Source organism: Physeter macrocephalus, chromosome 11 (assembly GCF_002837175.3).
Source record: "Physeter macrocephalus isolate SW-GA chromosome 11, ASM283717v5, whole genome shotgun sequence".
Classification (NCBI taxonomy): domain Eukaryota; kingdom Metazoa; phylum Chordata; class Mammalia; order Artiodactyla; family Physeteridae; genus Physeter; species Physeter macrocephalus.
In genome coordinates, this window is record NC_041224.1 from 3223002 (window position 1) to 3246055 (window position 23054).

At 38.9% G+C, this 23054-nt stretch overlaps 1 protein-coding gene across 1 annotated transcript in view; it reads right to left on the bottom strand.

The window, feature by feature from the left end:
- Window positions 1-2045: 2045 nt before the first annotated feature.
- Window positions 2046-23054, bottom strand: part of UBE3D (ubiquitin protein ligase E3D) — a 579677-nt gene continuing 558668 nt past the window's right edge. Inside the window, exon 11 of the mRNA XM_028494990.2 lies at window positions 2046-2102. Within this exon, the coding sequence (XP_028350791.1) occupies window positions 2082-2102 (21 nt within the window). The 3' untranslated portion in view covers window positions 2046-2081. The remainder of the gene's footprint in view (window positions 2103-23054) is intronic.

Consider the following 23054-nt stretch of genomic DNA (forward strand, 5'->3'; position numbering starts at 1 on the left):
TGTTAGAGTTGCTAAACTGTTAGGTTATAATCTTAGAGCTGCCAATGGCCACTTTTGCCATCACCTGGAAAGAGCCTCAATGAGAAGGGAGCCAACACAGGGGAATGTAACAGAGCGAGTACATGTTCCATAATAACATGTGGCTTATCCATGTGGGCTGCTATCACAAAATACTATAGACTGGGTGGCTTAAACAATTTCTCATAGCTCTGGAGGCTTGGAAATCCAAGATTAAAAGCCTGGCAGATTTGGTGTCCGATGAGGACCTATTCCTGGTTCACAGATGTGCCACAGGGGCAAGAGAGCTCTCTGGGGCCTCTTTTATAAGGGCACTAATGCTATGGATGAGGGCTCCACCCTCATGACCTAATCACCTCTCAAAGCCCCTTTCTTCTAATACCATCACATTGGTGGTTAAGATTTCAACCTATGAATTTTGGGGGACACACACATTCAGTTCATAACAACACGGACCCCAACACTGCCAGAAGATCGGCTCTACACTTGGACTTTTCAGTGACATAAGCTCAGAAGGTCCTTTTGGCTTAAATCAGTTTGAGCCTGTTTCTTTACTTGCAATGAAAAGGATCCGAATGAATACAAAATTACATTGATAGTTACCATTTTCTGAATACCAATTATGTTCCAGGCATATTACATCATTATCACTAGGCTCACAGTGACTCTGGAGTGGAATATGTATGCCTTTACAGATGAAAGTGCTGAATCTCAGAGGGTTTTTTAATGATATGCCCACTTCGCATGCTATTGACAAGCAGTGTTAAGTTACAAACCCAGTTCTGTTAGACTCCAAAGACTGTGTGCTTTCCCTAATACCACCTCTCATCGCTGGATTAGTAACATCCACACTGCATTGCAGAGACCCCATACTTTTTTTTAACATCTGTTTAAGTACTAATTTATCTTTTTAGTAAAAGACAGCAATGGATTCAAATTTCTGTTACTACTTCTCCCCTCATTTCCCAGTATTCTTTGTACACAGATGGAGCTACTTGATGGAACACTTCTAATTTCTCACTTTCTTTGCTCTTACTGTTTTCTTCTGCTGGAATTTCTTTCTGCTTCTCCATGATCAAATCCCATGCATCCTGATGATACAGCTCAACTCCGATGCCTCAGGGTGAAAGCACTCTTTGATCTCATTCTTCACTGCATGTGTGCCTTTCTAATATCATCTCCTTTTACCTCTTAATCAAGTTATTTGGGTAGGAGACTTTTATCCCTTAACAGAACACATGCTCCTTAAGTAATATGTATTTATCCAACTTTGCATCCTTCTATTACTTAGGAGTCTATAAATACTGAATGAATGGATGCATGAATGAAAGGCATTTACAGACCCATCTTCACAGCTTTAGGATCATACAGGAAACCTGCAGGTAGGCATATTGGGGTCTCTGAACCCCACTTAGCAAGTAACTTGAAAAAGGTATGCATCCAATAGTAAAATGACTTGAACTTAGCATAACACTTAGCTCCTTAAGAAGTGAAAACAACTTTATTATGAGCTATACTCTATGTCCTATTTTCCATTAGTGGCACACATTAGTTGAGTCATATCAACCTTCCTATTTATATTTTTTACATGTATTTGCATTAAACAGCCGTAATAGTAAAAGGTGGCTTTGGATTCTTATTTCGTGGTGTGTGTGTGTGTGTGTGTGTGTGTGTGTGTGTGTGTGTGTGCGTGTGAATCTATTCCCTCAACGACTTTATCTCTAGGCTATTGTTAACCTCTTTACAAGAAACCTAAGTCCTTATTTTAAGAGTCCACTTTCTACTAACATTAGGTGTTCTAAGTAATGTCAGTTCTATCCTTGATTGATGCTGGCCTACGCCTAAAGTGTTTCCGTAAAAAGGATGACTTACCGTTACTTTTCTAACAACTGCTCCTCTGTGATTACACAATTTGAACTTATATTAATATATCTGACCATTTTTAATGGACTCTTATAAGTTAGTTCTCTCATATACATTTTCATTTCTAAACCACCTTTACAAATTTATGTTAAATAAATGGCCTTACCTGCTAGATTCCAAAGTTGGGGGGGAGGGAAGCTTCAATTGTCCAAATGTAATCTCTGAAAGACAATTTTCATATCAAATGTATCATGTAAAGAAAGTAAATTTAAAATATGATGCAATACTGTATTTAAATATTTTAATATCAAAATTACATTATGATTAGTGTGTAGAAAGGTTTTTTAAAAATTAATTGTAAAGGCTCAGCCAAGCCATGTTGCATGTTATCTCATGTATATTACAGTTACATTTTTCGGTAATCATATTTGACTCATTTTTCCTAAAATTTTTATATATCTGAGCTAGATTATGGGCGGGTTACTTTACAAAATTGTGTAAAAACAGACAGAACAATTGGCATAGGAAGATATACTAACCGGGAAAAAATACCCAAAGTCAATGTTATAACCAGTCATATGTTGTTTATACACGTGAAAATAACCTTGTCCTTGACACATGGATTAACTTCACAAAGGACGTAGGATTTCAAAGCTTCCTACCTTCATGTCCTCAAAAGCAATACCTTTTTAGTTTGGAAGAGCAGGGAATTCCTAACCAGGTACTGATAATCAAATTCTTCTTCTTTATTTATGTATGATGCTATTCCTAAAATATATATATATATTTTTTTAGGCTGTACGTGGGCCTCTCACTGCTGTGGCCTCTCCCATTGAGGAGCACAGGCTCCGGACGTGCAGGCCCAGCGGCCATGGCTCACGGGCCCAGCCGCTCTGCGGCATGTGGGATCCTCCCGGACCGGGGCACGAACCCGCGTCCCCTGCATCGGCAGGCGGACTCTCAACCACTGCACCACCAGGGAAGCCCTAAAATATTTTTTTGATAAAAGCTTTTTAAGGATCTCCCAAACTGATGGGCTACTTAATTTGGATATACTTCTCTCTCTCCCTACCCTCCCTCACTCCTCTCTCTTTCCCCCCAACTTCTTTCTTCTTTTAAAGGGTCCTTGACTTTCGCAGCGTTGTGTTGACAGGAAAAGTAAACCTAAAGCTCACATATATTTTTTATTCCTTTCCCTTCCCTCTTTTTTACTGCCTGAACCCCAGGATTAATTTTCTTTTTAACAACTCATACCATCACAGTTTAAACTCTGGGAAACTAAAGCTATATAAGAGTTTGCAGGATGGTGATGTCCAATTATTAGGTGACTGGGGAAATTTGAAACATCCTAGAGTATTTAAGTACTTTATTTTTCATATGAAACTTTAACAGAAAGCCTCTTCTTAAAGTAAATCCTTGAATTGGTTTCTCACTTTAGCTCAATTTCAGCTCTCTTAAGAGGAAAAAAAATCTCTAGTTTCTGGAAAGGAGAAATAACATCTTAATTCATGACAGTGGGAAGCCAGAACCCAAAGCCCTAGTTTCTTTTCCACACTTAACTAGTTATGTTGACACAGGCCAGTGCTGTGCGTCTGCAGGTCCTGGGAATTTCTTACACATGTCCTGAAATTGACAACTCCATGATCCCACAGACTAAGTCAGGACTCCTATGAGTCGAGTCGTGGGAGCAGTAGACTTCGAAGCTTCCTCTTAAGTGTCAGCAGAGACACAGGGTCAAGTCTCCGCTTCAACGAGCTTATGATCTTGTTGGGTGCTATCATTTCCTGAAGAAAAGTAACATTACCACATCTCATAGCCTTATTTGCTGGGAAATATTCAGCTCTCATTGCCTCTGAACAGCTGAGCATCTCTGAACACCTCCAGAGGCAGAGTGATTTTTCACCTATTTTATCTTATCAACACCTCTTCAGAGAATTTAACAAATATTTAAAATTCAATATTTAAAAAGTTAAAGTCACATTTTACACCATGAATATTTGCACATCCAAAAATTGTGCAGCCATTAGTGTGTTTAAGTTGAATATCATGTCACTGAAAATTATGATCTAACAGCCCTCAGATAAATGGTTCACAATTTTTTCTTTCCTTGATAGCTATAGCTGATGCTTCTAGTGTCCGTCAATTTAGCTATAGGGCTAAAGCTTCTACAGAGTAAACAGAGTCCTGAGTCACTGCCTGCAATTCACTTGTCTGACCACATGGATACAGCTAGACAGAGACACACAGCCTACAACAACACAGCCAGGTGCACCAAATGTATATTTGTTGCAAACACTTTTTGAAAATGCTTTGCATGCCAGAACAATCTCACTACCTGTAAAAAAAAAAAAATGGGGACACCCTTATCTATTAAGTAAAAGGAAATGTACATCAATGTTCTAAAGCAGCCACACTTAAAAAATAAAGCTTGACTTGCTTAGGGACAAAAAGTTTCTCAGCATTTGAGAAGATATTCAAAGGGTAAAGCATTCTGATAAAACCTGTTCTCAAGCGATGTGCCCTTCAAAAATGTTCAGACTACCAAAGATGCATTGTTCCTTGCTCTTTTAAAATAAATCATGAATATCATTTCATTATATTGAAAAAAAATTTAAAAATCAGCATGGCCATTTATACTTTTCTGTCTCATTTGTAAGTAATATACTAAAGCTTATTTTATATTTATCTACAAAGTACAGCCCTTCTTCTTTGGAAAAGACACATGCAATTATGATTTGATATTTTATAGTAGACTATGCAAATTTCACAAGATAATTATCTCATTGTGTTTACAAATAGCCAAGACAAAAAAATTTACTAAGACTATTCAAAGACCTTAATCTTCATAATTAAGTGCTTGCTATTATTTTTATTCTCTTACGTATTACCAAAGCACTGTTATGCTTATCCTTACTATGACACTCATCAAGCTGTATTATAATTGTGTGTGTGTGTGTGTGTGTGTGTGTGTTTTATGTCTCCTCACTGGACTAGAAATATTTCATAGTCAAGGACTTTATAGTATTTATTCATTATTCTAATCTCTGTGCACTACCTGAGAGAGAGAGAAAGAGAGATGATAAATAGATATGGATTCTGCCCCATTGCTTTAACTCCCAAAGTCAAACAAATGATAATCAAGTTAGATACTTTTGATAATCACAGTTAAATAATATCTTAAATAGAAAAAGCAGAAACCAGAAGGTACCAGGGGATAAGGGTAACAAAATTCTCAAATTCTAAAATAGATTCCTCAAGGGATCGATTTAAATTACATAATTTGTTTACAGTAAGTGTTTATAGAGCAGCTAAACTGAGGAGGTGCACAAGCAAAAGGGAGAAGGAAGGGGAAACGTATCCTCTAATGACTGTTGAAACTTGTTGACATAAATTGAAGATCATTGGGAATAAATGTGAAAACAGTATCACCATCCTGAGATGGATTCAAAAATGTTGAAATCAGACAACCAGAAGTTACCATAAACACTATAAAACATGAAAATGTGGATGATAAACTTGGAACACTAGAATTGAAGGACAATTTCAGAATACTTCAATAATAACCTGCCAAGTTTAGAGATATCAATATTCTGTCAATTTTGACATTATTGTCACTATCTTGATAGTGAGAAGACAGAATTTCAGTACTTGAGGACACAGAAAGAAATGGACCCCAATCAAAAGCTTTACATGCCCTTTCCTCTTTCCCTATCAAATTCACTGCTCTTACAATAACCGGATATTTCTAGCCCTGCCTTCAAGCCCTCTGCCAGACTGTTCCCTGGTGTTTGGGAGTGGACACAAAGGGAGGCCAGCACCTAACACCTGAAGCTCTGCAGACTTTTTTTTATAAGCCCTCTCCCCTAAGCAAATTGAAGATAATGTAGTTGGATGGACAGATCAACCTCCTTATCTTACAAATCTTTACAAAACCAGAAATGTGACTCCAGAAAAATTCAAAGTACTTATTGGAGGACTTAACATTCTTTCCTGTGCCTTTGAGATCTAAATTTTTCATCTGGTGTCCTCTGGGAACTTTTATCTAGACCATTCTGAATTCCTAAAACTAAAGGAAAAATGGAAAGGGGCTTTTTAAAAATTCAGACTGCTCCACAGTTTCCTTAGGATTACCCGTCAAGGACAAATACAAATCTTAAGTGTCTTCTCCACAAATATTAACCTAAAAATTTTTAGCCATCTGAGCAGGTAAACTTAAATTATTCTGACAGTTCTTTTGTAACTAGTGAGTTTTATATTATTAACCTGTCTCATGGCTAAAATTTTAAAGCAAAACTATAAGGTCTCCGCTTACGTCTGTCTGTATGTGTGTTTACGTGTGTAAACACGTATACTTATACTTTATACTTATATAAATTTAGTATTCATAAAAATTCTCAAAATTATAATAGAAAAAACCTAAAATGGCTTTCAGGTTCACATGATCTGGGAAAATATTTGGTATTAAAGCTAGTTTAAGTTTATTGGTTTGATTAAAATAGACATATCTTAAACTATAATTCAAAAAGATACATGCACCCCTATGTTCATAGCAGCACTATTCACAATAGCCAAAACATGGAAACAACCTAAATGTCCATTGACAGATGAATGGATAAATAAGATGTGGTACATATATACAATGGAATACTACTCAGCCATAAAAAAAGAATGAAATAATGCCATTTGCAGCAACATGGATACAACTAGAGATTATCATACTAAGCGAAGTAAGTCAGAAAGATAAAGACAAATACCATATGATATCACTTATATGTGGAATCTAAAATATGGCACAAATAAACTTATCTATGAAACAGCAATAGACTCACAGACATAGAGAACAGACTTGTGGTTGCCAAGGGGAAGGGGGCTGGGGGAGGGAAGGACTGGGAGTTTGGAATTAGCAGATGTAAACTATTATATATAGGATGAATAAACAACAAGGTCCTATTGTATAGCACAGGAAACTACATTCAACATGCTGTGATAAACCATAATGGAAAAGAATATAAAAAAAAGAAAGTATATATGTGTATAACTGAGTCACATTGCTGTACAGCAGATTGACACAATGTAAATCAACTATACTTCAATTTTAAAAAATTAAAAAAATAAAAATAAAATAGACATGTCCGAGATATCATCACTGAATATAAAGTAAACATACAACTTTTATTCTACCTGGGTTTATTAGTTAAATAAGTTAATGTTACAAAATTTGTCAATAAGAAAAATAACTTGTTATGATGAAGTTTTCGTAAGGCATCTAAAACTAATTTTTGAAGACAAGTAAATTAAATAGATGTGAGTAAGGTACAAAATTTATAGGTGAAATTTTTAAATAATTTCCCCTAATATTTTTGGTAACCTGAAACCTTAAAGTTTTGCTAGGTTAAGTTAAATGATAAGTGAAGTTAAATTCATTGAATATGCAGGTCATTTCCAAATAAGGTAAAACATTGAAACATGAATTACTAACCATAGGTTTACCCACTTTTTTGCTTCCTCTTACAGAGGAATTAAAGATATTTTAGGGACTTACCTGGTGGTGCAGTGGTTAAGAATCCGCCTGCCAATGCAGGGGACATGGGTTCAAGCCCTGGTCCGGGAAGATCCCACATGGCGCGGAGCAACTAAGCCCGTGCACCACAACTACTGAGCCTGCGCTCTAGAGCTCATGTGCCACAACTACTGAAGCCGGTGCGCCTACAACCCGTGCTCTGCAACAAGAGAAGCCACCGCCAATGAGAAGCCCACTCACCGCAACAAAGAGTAGGTCCCGCTCTCCGCAACTAGAAAAAAACCTGCGCGCAGCGACAAAGACCCAGCACAGCCAAAACAAATAAATAAATAAAAAGTAAAAAGGTTATTGTGTCAAAAAAGATATTTCAGATTGTTAATAAACATGTTTTATGCCAGTGAGAAATTTTCTGTAAGAAAGCATACATTTCTAGAAATTATGAAAATATTTATGTCTGCCAATCCATAGAATGCTACTGTAAAAGACAGTTCATAATTGCTTGTACTTAGTTTACGCTAGAAATTTGAGGTTTTTAAGGGTTAAAAATGGTAATCCATGCAATTAAAACTACTAGAAATAAAGGAAAGGAATTTTATGTGTGGTCAGAACTGGCTCAGATTGGAATAAATTTAATTAAGTAAATGAGTTTTAATATCCAAAGTAAGCTGGTGTAAAATTACAATTTGGTTTTTCTCTCTGTTAAAAGAACAAAGTTATTTTGTACTATTGGTCTGTTCTTAAAAATGACAGATTGCAAAAGGTTTTTGTTTACCTTTTAAATAATCTGCTGAAGAAAAAATGAAGATCTTGTGTCTTGTCAAAATAATCACTATGTTCCATGTGGTCTTTATCAGGCTTTTGACTACTTAAGTAAACCTAGTCTTTCCAATTACTGAAAGAATTAAGTTAACCTCAGAACTATGTACCATTCTACACTTGCCTGTGAAGTCTTTGTCACTTTGGTTAAATAGGTAACTAAGTATTGTTTCACAGTGACCTATGATCCTATTTGACCCAGCATTTTACTTTTAAATTTTTAAATTTTTATTTTATTTATTTTTTTTTGGCTGTGTTGGGTCTTCAGTGCTGCACGCATGCTTTCTCTAGTTGCAGCGAGCGGGGGCTACGCTTCATTGCGGTGCGCGGGCTTCACATTGCGGTGGCTTCTCTTGTTGCGGAGCACGGGCTCTAGGCACGCGGGCTTCAGTAGTTGTGGCATGTGGGCTCAGTAGTTGTGGCTCACGGGCTCTAGAGCGCAGGCTCAGTAGTTGTGGCACACGGGCTTAGTAGCTCCGCGGCATGTGGGATCGTCCTGGGCCAGTGATCGAACCCGTGTCCCCCTGCGTTGGCAGGCCTATTCTTATCCACTGCGCCACCAGGGAAGCCCTGACCCACTATTTTAAAACCTTTTGATATTTTTGACAAACTTCCCAGAAATCAAATTCTAAATGAAGTCTTTTTGACCTCAAGCTAACTGTGGGATAGTCCAGAGGGCCTCTGGAGCATCTCAGAAGATTTGTTCTCTGTCCTTACTAAAAGGGAGATGTTAAATAAATTAGGCTTAGTTGATATGTTAAATTACATGGGGAAACATTGTCAAATAAGAAATAATAATACTAAACTTTCTCTATGTTTTGTCTGTATAGGTATATGTTTTAAGTGTGTCCCCCAAATTATGTAAAATTCCTGGAAATCTGATATGTCCTTGAATAATGTTGTGAGACATAATTCCAGTTATTATCCTTAAATGTTGCATGTTACAGAAATAACCAAATTTCCTTGTCAATTCCATTACAATAAACTTTCATCAAATCTTGAATAATGGGCATTTTTAAGTCTTTCGTCATTGACAGAGAGTTATTGTTTTATTCTGATGCTTTGGCAAAAGCGTTCCTACAAAAGTGCTTCAACTTCATGGAAAGAATGTTTGACAAGTACGGGTTTCTGATAACTTTAAGATCAGAAAACTGAACAGGGTAAGAATTTCCAGAACTAATGGAAAAACTGGATTTAACCAGAACAAGTACATGAAGCTGAATGAACTGAGGAGGGGAAACATTGCTGGTTGCTTAATGTTTTGTTCGTCCAGATGTAAGGAAACCTTCTTCTCTTTTCTCTTAAAGCTATCAGCAATCTGTTAAGATATACCTTTGTGAGCAAAGGTGAAACATTTACTTTTTTTCCCTACTTGATCCCTACAAAATTTGGAAACTCTTGAGTATTCTTTTCATGGCAATACAGTTACCTATTTACCTAAGTTAAATAAAAATCTGGTCTTTTTATAACAGGACACGATTAGAAACATTGGCTATATAACTGAGGCTTTGGCTGGAATATCTTATTTGAGAGAAATATGCAAAGACTCAGATATGACCGGATAGCTTTACGAGACTACTTGGACTTTACCTTGGCTTCCTGACCTCAAGAACTTTTTGAGTTTGATCTGAGATTCCTTATAAAAAGTCCTAGAAAAGCAGAGTTAAGTAGAGCTGATAAGATCAATCGCTATTCTTGCCACACTTACGTGGCAAAACAAGCCAAATTTAATGCCCCCCAAAATTAGTTTTGCTGTGATCATCCTCGGAAAAAAAGAAACAGGGATAACTGTAGAGAGAAAAATTATGTTTTCACCTTTGTCTATATTAGATTCTAATCTTGTTGTTTTTGAGGTTGTGTTATATACATGTAAATTGGACTGGATCTTGAATTCTTCTAGTTTCCTCAAATATATGGCTCTGACTCTCCAAGCTAATGCTTCCAATTTTCTCCCACCCTTCTGAGTTGGAATCAGTAAGAACAAAGTCTGCTCTGGAATCTCTTTGGCAGGGACTAGACCAGGTCCTCCTCACTACCCAGGTGGCAGCCAAACTTAAGGGACTGCACATCTCACGGCTAAAGAAGGCTCTGCCTGACATCTGGTCCTGTACAAAAGCTGGAGATCTCCAAATTAAACTGACAAGGAAGAGAAGGAGCTGACATTGAGGCAGAATGCTTCTTCTTAAGACGCCAAATCAAGACTTCATATCTTAACTACATATGAATCCTCTTATTCTTCCCTTTCTGTACTCTACTTTGGCATTGGCCTGGAAAGATAACACGACACTTGTATCTCCCAGGTCACTGCTAAGGGGGGGTTACCTCTGGAAGTTAGAACAACTTTTTATTTCAGGCTAGGAGAAAAAGTAATGGGCCCTTGGTTTGAACAGGCAAACGCAACAATACCTGCGAGTGAATCCATCAACAATGCCACCTTAGTGGGAGTGGTTTGTGCCCGACAGGATTTATCTTAGTCTGTGGTGGTTATTCTTCCTTTTGGGCCTGTGGATGCCTAAGAAGGCTAGTACATAATCAGGCAGTGCCTCTTAGGTCATCTAACTTTGCCCCTAACTGTTCACAAACTGGGTTGTCTCACTGATCACCTTCCCCGGATCTGCATCACTGAGTTAGAAAGGACTTAACCAGGAGGTCTGCATGATTCAGGATTCATTCTCTTTGGCAGGTCTCTACTTCCCTGGTTAGGAGTAAATACAAATGAGGCTATAGTCAGGACCCTGCCCTTAACTCAAAAATATTGCAGAATTCGTTGCTAAAGGAATAGCTGCCCAAGAAAAATCCTTGGACTCTCTGGCTAAAGTTGTTCTTGGTGATAGGATAGCTCTGTATAATCTTTCAGTTGGGCAAGGAGGCATCCGTGCTGTGGCCAGCACCGCTGTTGCACCTGGGTTAACACTTCTGTGAAAGTTGAAGCTCGGCGACCTAAGATCACGGAGCAAGCCACTTGGCTTAAAAGGGTGACTCCTTCAAGAGGGTCCTTCCTTCGGCTCCTTGGATTTTGACTGGTTTGCGTCTTGGGGACCATGGCTCCCAAAAGCACTCCAGACATCGGGGGTTACCCTGCTTCTAACAGTCACAGTAATCTCCCGGGTGCGCTGTGCCCTCTCATAGGCGTTAAGTGTGTGTTCACAGGTGTTAACTACCAGGCAAAAGATCTTAAGGCTGGGACATAAGAGAAAGAATGAAGAGAATGATTAAAGATTATGAACCTAAAGCCATGTCCTGTGAATATCACAGGGATCATGACCCTGTGACCCCAAAACACCAGGACCCATGGACACCACACAAGGATCAGCAAAGCTGTGAGAACTGCAGAGCCATAGCTGAGGGTGACGCTAATGCCTTACATTTTGATCACATCTCTCAGTTAAGCTGAGAATCTGATCAAAAGGGGGGAGTTGTTAGAAAAGAAATGACAGGCCCCATATGGAGTCTCTTGTGCTAAGCCCTATGTCAGCAAACCAAGACTTAATACCTAACCTAACAGAGTCCCCTTCGGCCCCCCAAAGTGGATTACCTAAACCTGAAAATCCACTCTTTCCCCACTTCTGCCTGTAAAAACCTTCCATTTCGTACAACTCCTTGGAGCTCCCTGCTAGATGGGATGCTGCCAGATTCATGAATCATTTAATAAAGCCAACTGGATCTTTAAAATTTATTTGATTGAATTTTTTTTTTTTTTTTTAACACTTTGTACTTCCTTCACTCCACACCCACACGGCTGGCGCACTTCTGCCTGGGTATCTGGGCTCATTCCGTCTTTCTAGGCTGTAACTTCCACCCCCCGCTTCTCCAGTTACCAAGCTCTTATCACTTCATCCGAGCCCAGGTAACCCCCATCGCCTTTGTGAAGCTCCCTGGTCAACCACAGGCATCACTCCTTCCTCTAATGCTTGTAGTGACTGCTGTCTGCCAACTAGGCCTTCTCAAACGCGGCTTGGTTACAAGATAAATTTGCGTGTATGTCTTATTTTCCTCAGTTAGACTATAGATTCCTCAAAGGGCCGGGTTTTTTGTTGTTTTGTTTTATTCCACTATGTGTATATTTCTATATATCATAACTTTAGTGCTAAGTAAATATTTCTGACTGATCATTTAAACAGGCTAAAGAAGATACAATTAGGAGTAAAACTAAGTAATGAAATATGCATTCAGATACAACATGAATATTTCCACTTCTGGAATTTAAGATTGTGTGTGTGTGTGTGTGTGTGTGTGTGTGTGTGTGTGTGTGTAACACAGAGAGGCAAAACATTTCTAATTTAAGCAAATAGCCTGAACTCTCTTGATGTAAGAAGACAACCCAGATATTTTTACCAAAAGTGGCTTGACTGGGCTTTACTGGGTGACTTTTTCAAGGATTTCAGTCTAAAGATGCTGTATTTTCACCAATGATCAATGAGAAGAAAAAGAATTTACTAACAAATGATAGTGGTAGTTTGAGTAATAGGTAACAAATTCTTCATTGCACACACCACACTAAAATAGAGTTCAGATAGTTTTAGCAGTTACATTTTTTTTAAACTAGAAAAAAGAAATAAATATTTAACAAACCTCTGAGAGGATACTTAATAAATTAAAAATACTAGAAAGGGCTTCCCTGGTGGCGCAGTGGTTGCGCGTCCGCCTGCCAATGCAGGGGACACGGGTTCGCGCCCCGGTCCGGGAGGATCCCACATGCCACGGAGCGGCTGGGCCCGTGAGCCGTGGCCGCTGAGCCTGCGCGTCCGGAGCCTGTGCTCCGCAACGGGAGAGGCCCGCGTACCGCAAAAAAATAAAATAAAAAAAAGAAATGACAGGCCCCATATGGAGTCTCTTGTGCTAAGCCCTATGTCAGCAAACCAAGACTTAATACCTAACCTAACAGAGTCCCCTTCGGCCCCCCAAAGTGGATTACCTAAACCTGAAAATCCACTCTTTCCCCACTTCTGCCTGTAAAAACCTTCCATTTCGTACAACTCCTTGGAGCTCCCTGCTAGATGGGATGCTGCCAGATTCATGAATCATTTAATAAAGCCAACTGGATCTTTAAAATTTATTTGATTGAATTTTTTTTTTTTTTTTTAACACTTTGTACTTCCTTCACTCCACACCCACACGGCTGGCGCACTTCTGCCTGGGTATCCGGGCTCATTCCGTCTTTCTAGGCTGTAACTTCCACGCCCCGCTTCTCCAGTTACCAAGCTCTTATCACTTCATCCGAGCCCAGGTAACCCCCATCGCCTTTGTGAAGCTCCCTGGTCAACCACAGGCATCACTCCTTCCTCTAATGCTTGTAGTGACTGCTGTCTGCCAACTAGGCCTTCTCAAACGCGGCTTGGTTACAAGATAAATTTGCGTGTATGTCTTATTTTCCTCAGTTAGACTATAGATTCCTCAAAGGGCCGGGTTTTTTGTTGTTTTGTTTTATTCCACTATGTGTATATTTCTATATATCATAACTTTAGTGCTAAGTAAATATTTCTGACTGATCATTTAAACAGGCTAAAGAAGATACAATTAGGAGTAAAACTAAGTAATGAAATATGCATTCAGATACAACATGAATATTTCCACTTCTGGAATTTAAGTGTGTGTGTGTGTGTGTGTGTGTGTGTGTGTGTGTGTGTAACACAGAGAGGCAAAACATTTCTAATTTAAGCAAATAGCCTGAACTCTCTTGATGTAAGAAGACAACCCAGATATTTTTACCAAAAGTGGCTTGACTGGGCTTTACTGGGTGACTTTTTCAAGGATTTCAGTCTAAAGATGCTGTATTTTCACCAATGATCAATGAGAAGAAAAAGAATTTACTAACAAATGATAGTGGTAGTTTGAGTAATAGGTAACAAATTCTTCATTGCACACACCACACTAAAATAGAGTTCAGATAGTTTTAGCAGTTACATTTTTTTTAAACTAGAAAAAAGAAATAAATATTTAACAAACCTCTGAGAGGATACTTAATAAATTAAAAATACTAGAAAGGGCTTCCCTGGTGGCGCAGTGGTTGCGCGTCCGCCTGCCAATGCAGGGGACACGGGTTCGCGCCCCGGTCCGGGAGGATCCCACATGCCACGGAGCGGCTGGGCCCGTGAGCCGTGGCCGCTGAGCCTGCGCGTCCGGAGCCTGTGCTCCGCAACGGGAGAGGCCCGCGTACCGCAAAAAAATAAAATAAAATAAAATACTAGAAATTATTTAGGGCTAAAACCTCCCAGATTTAATTATATAAAAATTAAAAAATTCTGCCTGGGAATTTAAAAATTAACAAAAATCAAAAAACCAAAAATAAACTAGAACAAATTTTCTTATTAAATATGACAAAGAATTGTCTATAACAATAGATGCTGTGGATATTGCATAGGGGAAAGAACATGAACATACAGCAATAGTTGTATGCCTTTGGGCTAATTACTTAAGTGCTGTGTGCTCCTTTTTCTCATCAACAAATAAGAAATGGCAGGGCTCCCTCAGCGTGTACTTTAAAAAAGATAAATAATATGTAAGGGTTTAGGACAAAGGCTAAGCACATAGGAGTCATTTAATAAATGGTAGTTTTAGATTTATTACACAAAAATCAATCATACAAAATAAAATAAGGCCTTTAGAATGCCAGCTACTTGAGGGCAAGGATTTTTGTCTGTTTTGTTCACCGCTGTATCCTTAGTGCCTAGAACAATATCAGGCACATATTAAGATTTAATAAATGTTCCCAAATGTAGGATGAAAGCTTTAAATATTTTACCATTGAATATATTTGCTATAAAGTTTTTTGGAGGTACTCTTCATAAAATTAAGGGCGTTTCATCTGTTCCTAGGGTACTACAAGAGGTTTTTCCTTTCTTAAACTGTGACTAATTTTCCTTTAAAAAAAACAAAAAACAAAAACTGTTACTGGGTATTAGATTTCATCAAATGCTTTTTCTGCACCTATTACAAAAATCATTTTATTTTACTTTTAAATTCTGTAAATATGGTGAATTACATCAATTGAATTTTGCATAGTAAATGATTTTTGCCTTCTTTGAAAAAGCCTAACATTGGCCTGTGTTTTTCTTTTCTCGTAATATTCTTGTCGGGTTTTATCATCAAGGCGATGCTGACCTAATAGGGAAAGTTAGGAAGTGTTTTTATTCTTTTTCAGTTTTTGCTGGAAGAGTTTGGTAAGATTGGTATTACTTCCACCTTAAATAATTAGAGAAACTCCCTGATGAAGTCACTTGAGTCTGGATATTTCTTTACAAAAAGTCTAAATTACAGATGCAATTCCATTATTTGACAAAGTACTATTCAGGTTTTTTATTTCTTCTTGTGTCTTTTACGGTAGGTTGTTTTACAGTAAGTTTTCAAAAGTTACTTGGATTAGTTTCTAACTACTTCTTGCCTACACATCAGTGTGGTTATGTTATTCATTAAAATAACATAAGATCATTTGTTTGTGTTTCTATTCTATCTTGGGGCACCCTCAAACCTGTTTTTTTGAATGTGTGAAATATTAATATGGTTTTAAATGTTGGGTTTATATAAAAAGGTCTTTTCAAAGAATTATCCTTTCCCCCATTTCTTCTACTTTACTCTTACTCCTTTATCCCCCTGTACCTTTCTTATACAAAATGTAGCTTTTTTTTTTTTTTTGGTATACAATTTTATTAACATTTAAATTTCACCAAGCGTTCGCTAGCCATTTGTTCAGATCTTTAAAGACAAAATGGGCAAACAGCTTTAAGGCTGCGATGTATTGAACACTGCACAATATATTCACCAACTAGACAATCGAAGGGGTACGACTATACCCTTAGGAGCACCAAGTGTAGGAACAAGCCCTGGAACCGGAGGCCAAACCTGCCCCGCCATTCAGGACCGAACAGAGGTCTTTGGCTGCTGACAGAATCTCCCCTTGACTTCAGACTTGAGACGGACCGAGGGAGTCGGTCAGTATACAAAAACCACTGCCTTCAGTAACAGGATGGACTGGCCAGAGCCAATTCAGGTTGGGGGCCAGTCGGAGGTGAGCAGGGTTGGCTGGAGGCTGGACATGTTGCAGCTTCATGAAGGCCAGCATCGGCGGATGAGAGCGGCCATCTTCTACAAGGCGCTGATTTCGACACAAGTTCCTAAGATGCATTTCCCAAACAGGGAAATGTAGCATATTTTTATTACACACAAGTAACATACTATACTATTCTGTACTTTGATTCTTTCACTTAGCAATATTTTCTAGACATCACTCCATATCTGTTCATACAGTTCTCCCTTTTTTTTTTCCTTTTTGATATAGCTGCATAACTGCACAGACCTCCATTTTGTGGCTGTATCCAGTTTATTTAACCATCCTCCTGTGTCTGAGCCTTTTGATTGTTTCAAATATTTTGTAATTATAAACAATGTTGCAATGTGTTTTCCGTATTGAAGGAGGTACCTCCCGAGAGTTAATTCCCAGAAATGGGATTGCTGGGTCCAAAGGTACATTTATGTGTAGTTTTGTTATTTCCACGTTTCCTTCTATTCAGATCCAGTGTCTGTGTGCCCTGCTGCAGTGATACTGCTGCTGCTGGTCCAGAGCCTGTGTCAGCCACAGAGTTCCCTTAAAAGACTGTAGATTTATAGTACTGAAGGTGCCTCCTCAGGTGAAATTCACAGACGTGAGATTTGTGGCTCAAAAGATGAATATGTGATTTTGCTAGATATCACCAAAGTCCCTTCTAAATGGTTGTACCAGTTTGCATTCCCACCAGCAATGGGGGACAGGACCTGTTTCCCCACAGCCTTGCCAACAGGATATGCTGTCACACGCTTTTTAATGTTTTCCAGGGCTATGGTCTGAATGTTTGTGTCCTCCCCTAACATTCACATATTAGAATCTTAATACTCTTATGTGGTGGTATCAGGAAGTGAGGGCTTTGGGAGGTGATTAGGTCATGAGGGCAGAGCCTTCGTGAGTGGGATTAGAGCTCTCATAACAGAGGCCTGAGAAAACTCCCTTGGCCCTTCTGCCGTGTGAAGTTACAGGGGGAAGTTGGCCATCAGTGAGGAAGCTGGCTTTCACCTTATACCAGATCTGCCAGCACCACGATCTTGGACTTTCTAGCCTCCAGAACGGTGAGAAATACATTTATGTTGTTTATAAGCCACTCAGTCTACGGTATTTTTATGAGCCCAGATGGACTAAGGCAGCCAGTCTGACAGGTGAGAAACTGTAACACCTTGCTGTGATATTATGTCCTCAGCAGATGGAGAGTTGGATGGCCACTTCCACCCCAGAACACAGTGTAAGTGTGTCATGCCAGGCTCCCCTCACTGCCTGAAGCATCCCCTCAGAGGCCCCTTCTGTCCTCTCCTGCTAGTGAACCTCCGGCAGGAATACTCCAGCCCAACAGAGAGGGTCTTATCACAATGAACCTCAAAAGGGAAGTGCTTACAATCTCCATGCCATTTCTTCCAAGGAGTTGATATCCTTGCAAAACTGCCTAACCCTTACTCACCTACTAGGTCATAAACCAAGAAGTATGGAAAGTGGAGGATTTTGTAATCCCACGACCTCCTGATATAACTTGTGCCAGGGAAATGACGCATCTTTCGTCGACAGAAATAAGAGAGACAATCTCCTGACTTTCCCTGGAAGAAAGACATCTCTGTCCACCAGGGGAGAGAAACTGCAACCGACATTAAGTTGATAGCTTTTCAAAGTTTCAATGTACTGATGATTCCACTGAATGAAAAGACACCACCTCTAGGAATATTTTTCCATCATCACGTGCCAGAGAATGTCCCAGCCTGGGGGTGCCTCTAAGTTAAGTATTATCTTCCAAGGAGCTTAATGGACAACTCCCAAGCAGTCTGGAGAACGGAGGGTCTAATTATGAAATCACTGCTGATGCCAGAGTAAATGACAGAACTTCTGACGAACTGGGTGTCACAGCCACTGCTAATACCTGCTCTCAGCACACTGGATGCCTCTACTGTAGAAATTTACCCACTGGTGCAAACACTGAGCTGTCCCTCACTCCACCTCAAGGCTCTAGGGACTCAGGCGTACCCTCTTCAGTGAAGACGCAGGGCAGGCTCTTTGGTCCCTGTCAGAAGTGGCACCTTCCAATGGCTCTCCCTCGTCCTGAAGTCACCTTCTTCCCCACTCTCAAAAGATGGCCGAGGGGCTGAAGCAACACCCTGTTACTTCTGTAATCAGACAATCCCAGAATGGACTCCCTCAACTAGCAAGTGAAAAGCTTCCCAGAGACTTTTTAATAGACAAAATAGTGTAGAAAAGAGGCAGGGAAGAAGAAAGGGAGGGAAGTTTACAGATTGGTGTGATAGGATGTCTTCTAAATCCCCTGGTGGCCATTTCAGCCCGTGTAGTCCATTTCAATTCTGATTAGCTCTTTATTACTTAGTGAGCTCCCAACTGACAGAAGAGCTGAGATAAATAACGTGGTCCTTGCCATAATCTTAATGAGTATTTAAAGCAATGAAAACAAAGATGTGCAAATGTTAAATTAGTTCATTTACAATGTCCTTGAGCATTTTTATCTTTTGCTGGAAAAAAATCTTGGCCATTTTTCTTAACAATAAACACTTTTCTATTCCTAATAGTGTTTCCTTCTAAGGTTACTCATTTTAGGAAAAATATAAGTTTTCAAAAATATGAACTGAAAGAAGTATTTAACTTTTAAAAAATTTCTATCAATCATCATACTGTTTGGGGAATACTTAGCCTATTTTGCCAGAAAATTCAGATCTTATATCTCAAGTGTTTATCTGAAAAATAGGCCAATAAAAGTAACAGATGAGTATATGGAGATGAACTATGAGATACTTATAGAATTTTTTAAAGGAACTTAGGTGGCTGGCAGGATAACGAAGCATGATAAAAGTCTAAAGAATGAGTGAATAGTTGACATTTCAATAGCCCAAGGCCGTATAAATTACTTCCAACCAGAATTATTAATATAAATTCTAGGCCTTCAAGCAAAATGTCATAAAGTAAGAGAAACCATGATGTGCCTCCTAGGACTTAACTCTGACCAACAAAGGAGAATTTGGTGGCAACGCGGGAGTGACAGAAACAGGGAAAAGAGACCATGTCACCTTGGAGCTCATAGAAGAAAGGAATGAAGTGCTGGACATTTCTGGACATACATTCCAGACTGACTTGACAGCTGACTTCAAAAAGTTCCAGGAAGAATAAGTATATGCCAACAGGCAGAGATACAAAGTAAAAAATGACTCATGAACTCTGACTATACATTCACATGACTCAAAAAGAGATGCCGGTGGAAGTGATGGACATCAAGAGACACTAGCATGGCTGTACAGGATGCTCTCTGACAAGCTCAGGCTTTTAAAGGACAGAAGTCACATACAGGGGAAAGCAAGGAGAAAAAAAGAAAAAAAAGCAAGTCTAAACCATAGCACTCACTGTTAGGAATAACTCAGGGAAGTCAAAGACCACAGTGAGCAGAGACTTGAGGGTCAGATAATGTTGTTTAAAGCACCTGATATATATCAGGTAGTGCAAACTATGAAGTTTGTATTTGTGTTGCTATCTCCTTCATTCTAAAGAGGAGAAAACGGGTGCAAAGATGTAAAGTCGCTTCTGCGATATCATATATCGGTTAAACCATGGAGCAGAGATTTCAAACCAGTGAAGGACACTCACTCCTTCCTCGTGTGTCCTGCATGTGGAGGAAAACCCTTTAATCCTGGCCTTTCCCCATCTCTCTCACCACTCCACTGTGGTGGAAAAGGACCCAATAGCTGATTAGTGAGCTTAGAAGGGGAAACTATGCTAACTAGCCCTTCCTTCTCTCTTGGGAGAGCTGCCTCTGCAAGCGACTCCCTCAGATGCTCTGAGTCTCGAGGTAACGTAGAGGTCAAGGCCTTGCCCACTCGGAGAAGGTCTGCAGTGGTCCAGAGCTGCCTGTGACTAACGGGGAGGGTCTCTCAAATCCTGGGGTACAACTCCAGCTCCCTAGCTGCCAGATAGGCGAAATTATCCAATATCAGCTCCAATATCAGTCATACAGATGAGAGTTTTATTTCCCACAGGCCTCATTTTGGGGGGTCCTATTCTCAGCTCGTTCAGAATATAGGCTTTTCAACAAAGCCCTGTTTTGATGACCTCAAGCCTGAGCCCCTAACCATGTTGCAATGCCATTTTTCTTATGTTTTGTCTAAGATGGGATAAGGCTTACAGATGGCAAAGAGAACCGTCATTTTGTGACTAACCTTACCAGAAAATGGAATATTTTTCTAAACTAGAAATGGCAAAACATGATTAAGAGAAAACTGGAAATCAATATAAGAGAGGTGATAGTAAAAGACGCCCTGAATTCTTTGAATAAAGTCAATTCTCCAAACCCAGAAAAATGATTTTGCAGCCAGATTAAATGGCTTAGGTTACCACCTCAGAGCTACTTTCAGTCATAGTTGAGAAGTTACAGAGTATGGAAAAATGTGTCCAGGAGACTAGAGATGGGCAAATATCCCCAGTTTTCAAAAGGCTAAAAAATGGAAAAATCTCAGAAATTACAACTAGTAATTTTGGGGGCTTGACATCAACCCTCAAGAAACCTACAGAACAGGTTTGTGAGTAAAGGATAAAATGAAAAACTAAAGTCAAGGTGGGTCCACTAAAAAAGTAAGTTGTTCTGCAGACTTGTGGTTACTAAGGAGGAGGCGGGTAGGAGAGGGATGGAGTGGGAGTTTGGGGTTAGCAGATGCAAACTATTCTACATAGGATGGATAAACAATAAGGTCCTACTGTAGAGCACAGGGAACTATATTCAACATGCTGTGATAAACCATAATGGAAAAGAATATAAAAAAAGAATGTCTATATATGTGTATAACTGAGTCACTTTGCTGCAGCAGAAATTAACACACTGTAAATCAACTGTACTTCACTAAAATTTTAAAAAGTAAGTTGTCCTGAACTCACTCCATTAACATCTTAGATAAATGTACTGAAGGGTTTATCAAGAGATGCTAAAAAATATAGCATATCTTAATTTCAGCAAAAACAATGGACAGAGACTTTTATAATATACTTGATCTGATGGTGGAAAAGAAGATGCATGATTACACTGGTAATAATGTGACACCTGAAAGACAAGTCATAGTGAATGTGAAGGACATGTGTGAGGTGAGTTGGGTCTTGGCCTTCTCATCGTCATTTTGTACACACCGTGTATACACAATTTTTAATTTGTCAATTATGTCTCAATAAAACTAGAAAAAAAAATACAATCTTTCAGTAACATTAAAAGAAGAAAAAGTTCCAATCATGGCAGGAAACATTTCCAATGCACTCTGTAACAGTCAAGCCACAATTTGAGTTTTGAGCGAGATCTGGATTCTGCATGTTAAGAGAGATATGGACCAACAGGAGCATGTTCAGAAAGCAGTGAAGAAAGGGTGAAGATCCCACATGTCATATCAATTAGGAAAAGGTTGAGAAACCTGCAAGTTTAGTCTGGAGAAGAAAAGAGTGATAAACACAGAGAGTGGCTTTCAACCTACTTAGCTGTTTGGGGTTTGAGATTTTTCTTGTATAAAATGAAGGGGCTTGAAACTTATGAGGTCTTTTTTTTTTTTTTTAACACCTTTATTGGAGTATAATTGCTTTACAATGGTGTGTTAGTTTCTGCTTTATAACAAAGTGAATCAGCTATATATATACAACTTATAAGGTCTTTATAATCCCAATCTCTCAAATTATATGCTTCTTCTGTACAAACATTTAGAAAGTCACAGTTTACCATATGATCCAGCAATCCCACTCCTGGACATATACCTGGAAAAGTTGAAAACTGTAATTTGAAAAGGTACATGCAACCCAATATTCATAGCAGCACTATTTACAGCAGCCAAGACATGGAAGCAACCTAAATGTCCATCGACAGAGGAGTGGGTAAGTAAGATGTGGTACATATATACAATGGAATATTACTCAGCCATAAAAAGAATGAAAAAATGACATCTGCAGCAACACCGATTGACCTAGAAATGATCATACTAAGTGAAGTAAGTCAGAAAGAGAAAGACAAATATGATATCACTTATATGTGGAATCTAAAATATGATACAAATGAACTTATTTACAAAACAGAAACAAACTCACGACACAGAAAACAAACTTATGGTAAACAAAGGGGAACGAAGGGGGAAGGATGAATTGGGAATTTGGGATTAACAGATACGTACTACGACATATAAAATAGATAAACAGCAAGGGCCTACTGTATAGCACAGGGAACTATATTCAATCTTTTTTTTCTTTTTTTAACATCTTTATTAGAGTATAATTGTTTTACATTGTTGTGTTAGTTTCTGCTATATAACAAACTAAATCAGCTATATATATACATATATCCCCATATCTCCTCCCTCTTGTGTCTCCCTCCCACCCTCCCTATCCCACCCCTCTAGGTGGTCACAAAGCACTGAGCTGATCTCCCTGTGCTACGCAGCTGCTTCCCACTAGCTATCTATTTTACACTTTGTAGTATATATATGTCCATGCCACTCTCTCACTTCATCTCATCTTACCCTTCCCCCTCCCCGTGTCCTCAAGTCCATTCTCTACGTCTGCATCTTTATTTCTGTCCTGCCGCTAGGTTCCTCAGAAAATTTTTTTTTCTTCTAGATTCCATATATATGTGTTAGCATACAGTATTTGTTTTTCTCTTTCTTACTTCACTCTGCATGACAGACTCTAGGTCCATCCATCTCACTACAAATAACTCAACTTCGCTTCCTTTTATGGCTGAGTAATATTCCATTGTATATATGTGCCACATCTTCCTTAACCATTCATCTGTCTATGGACACTTAGGTTGCT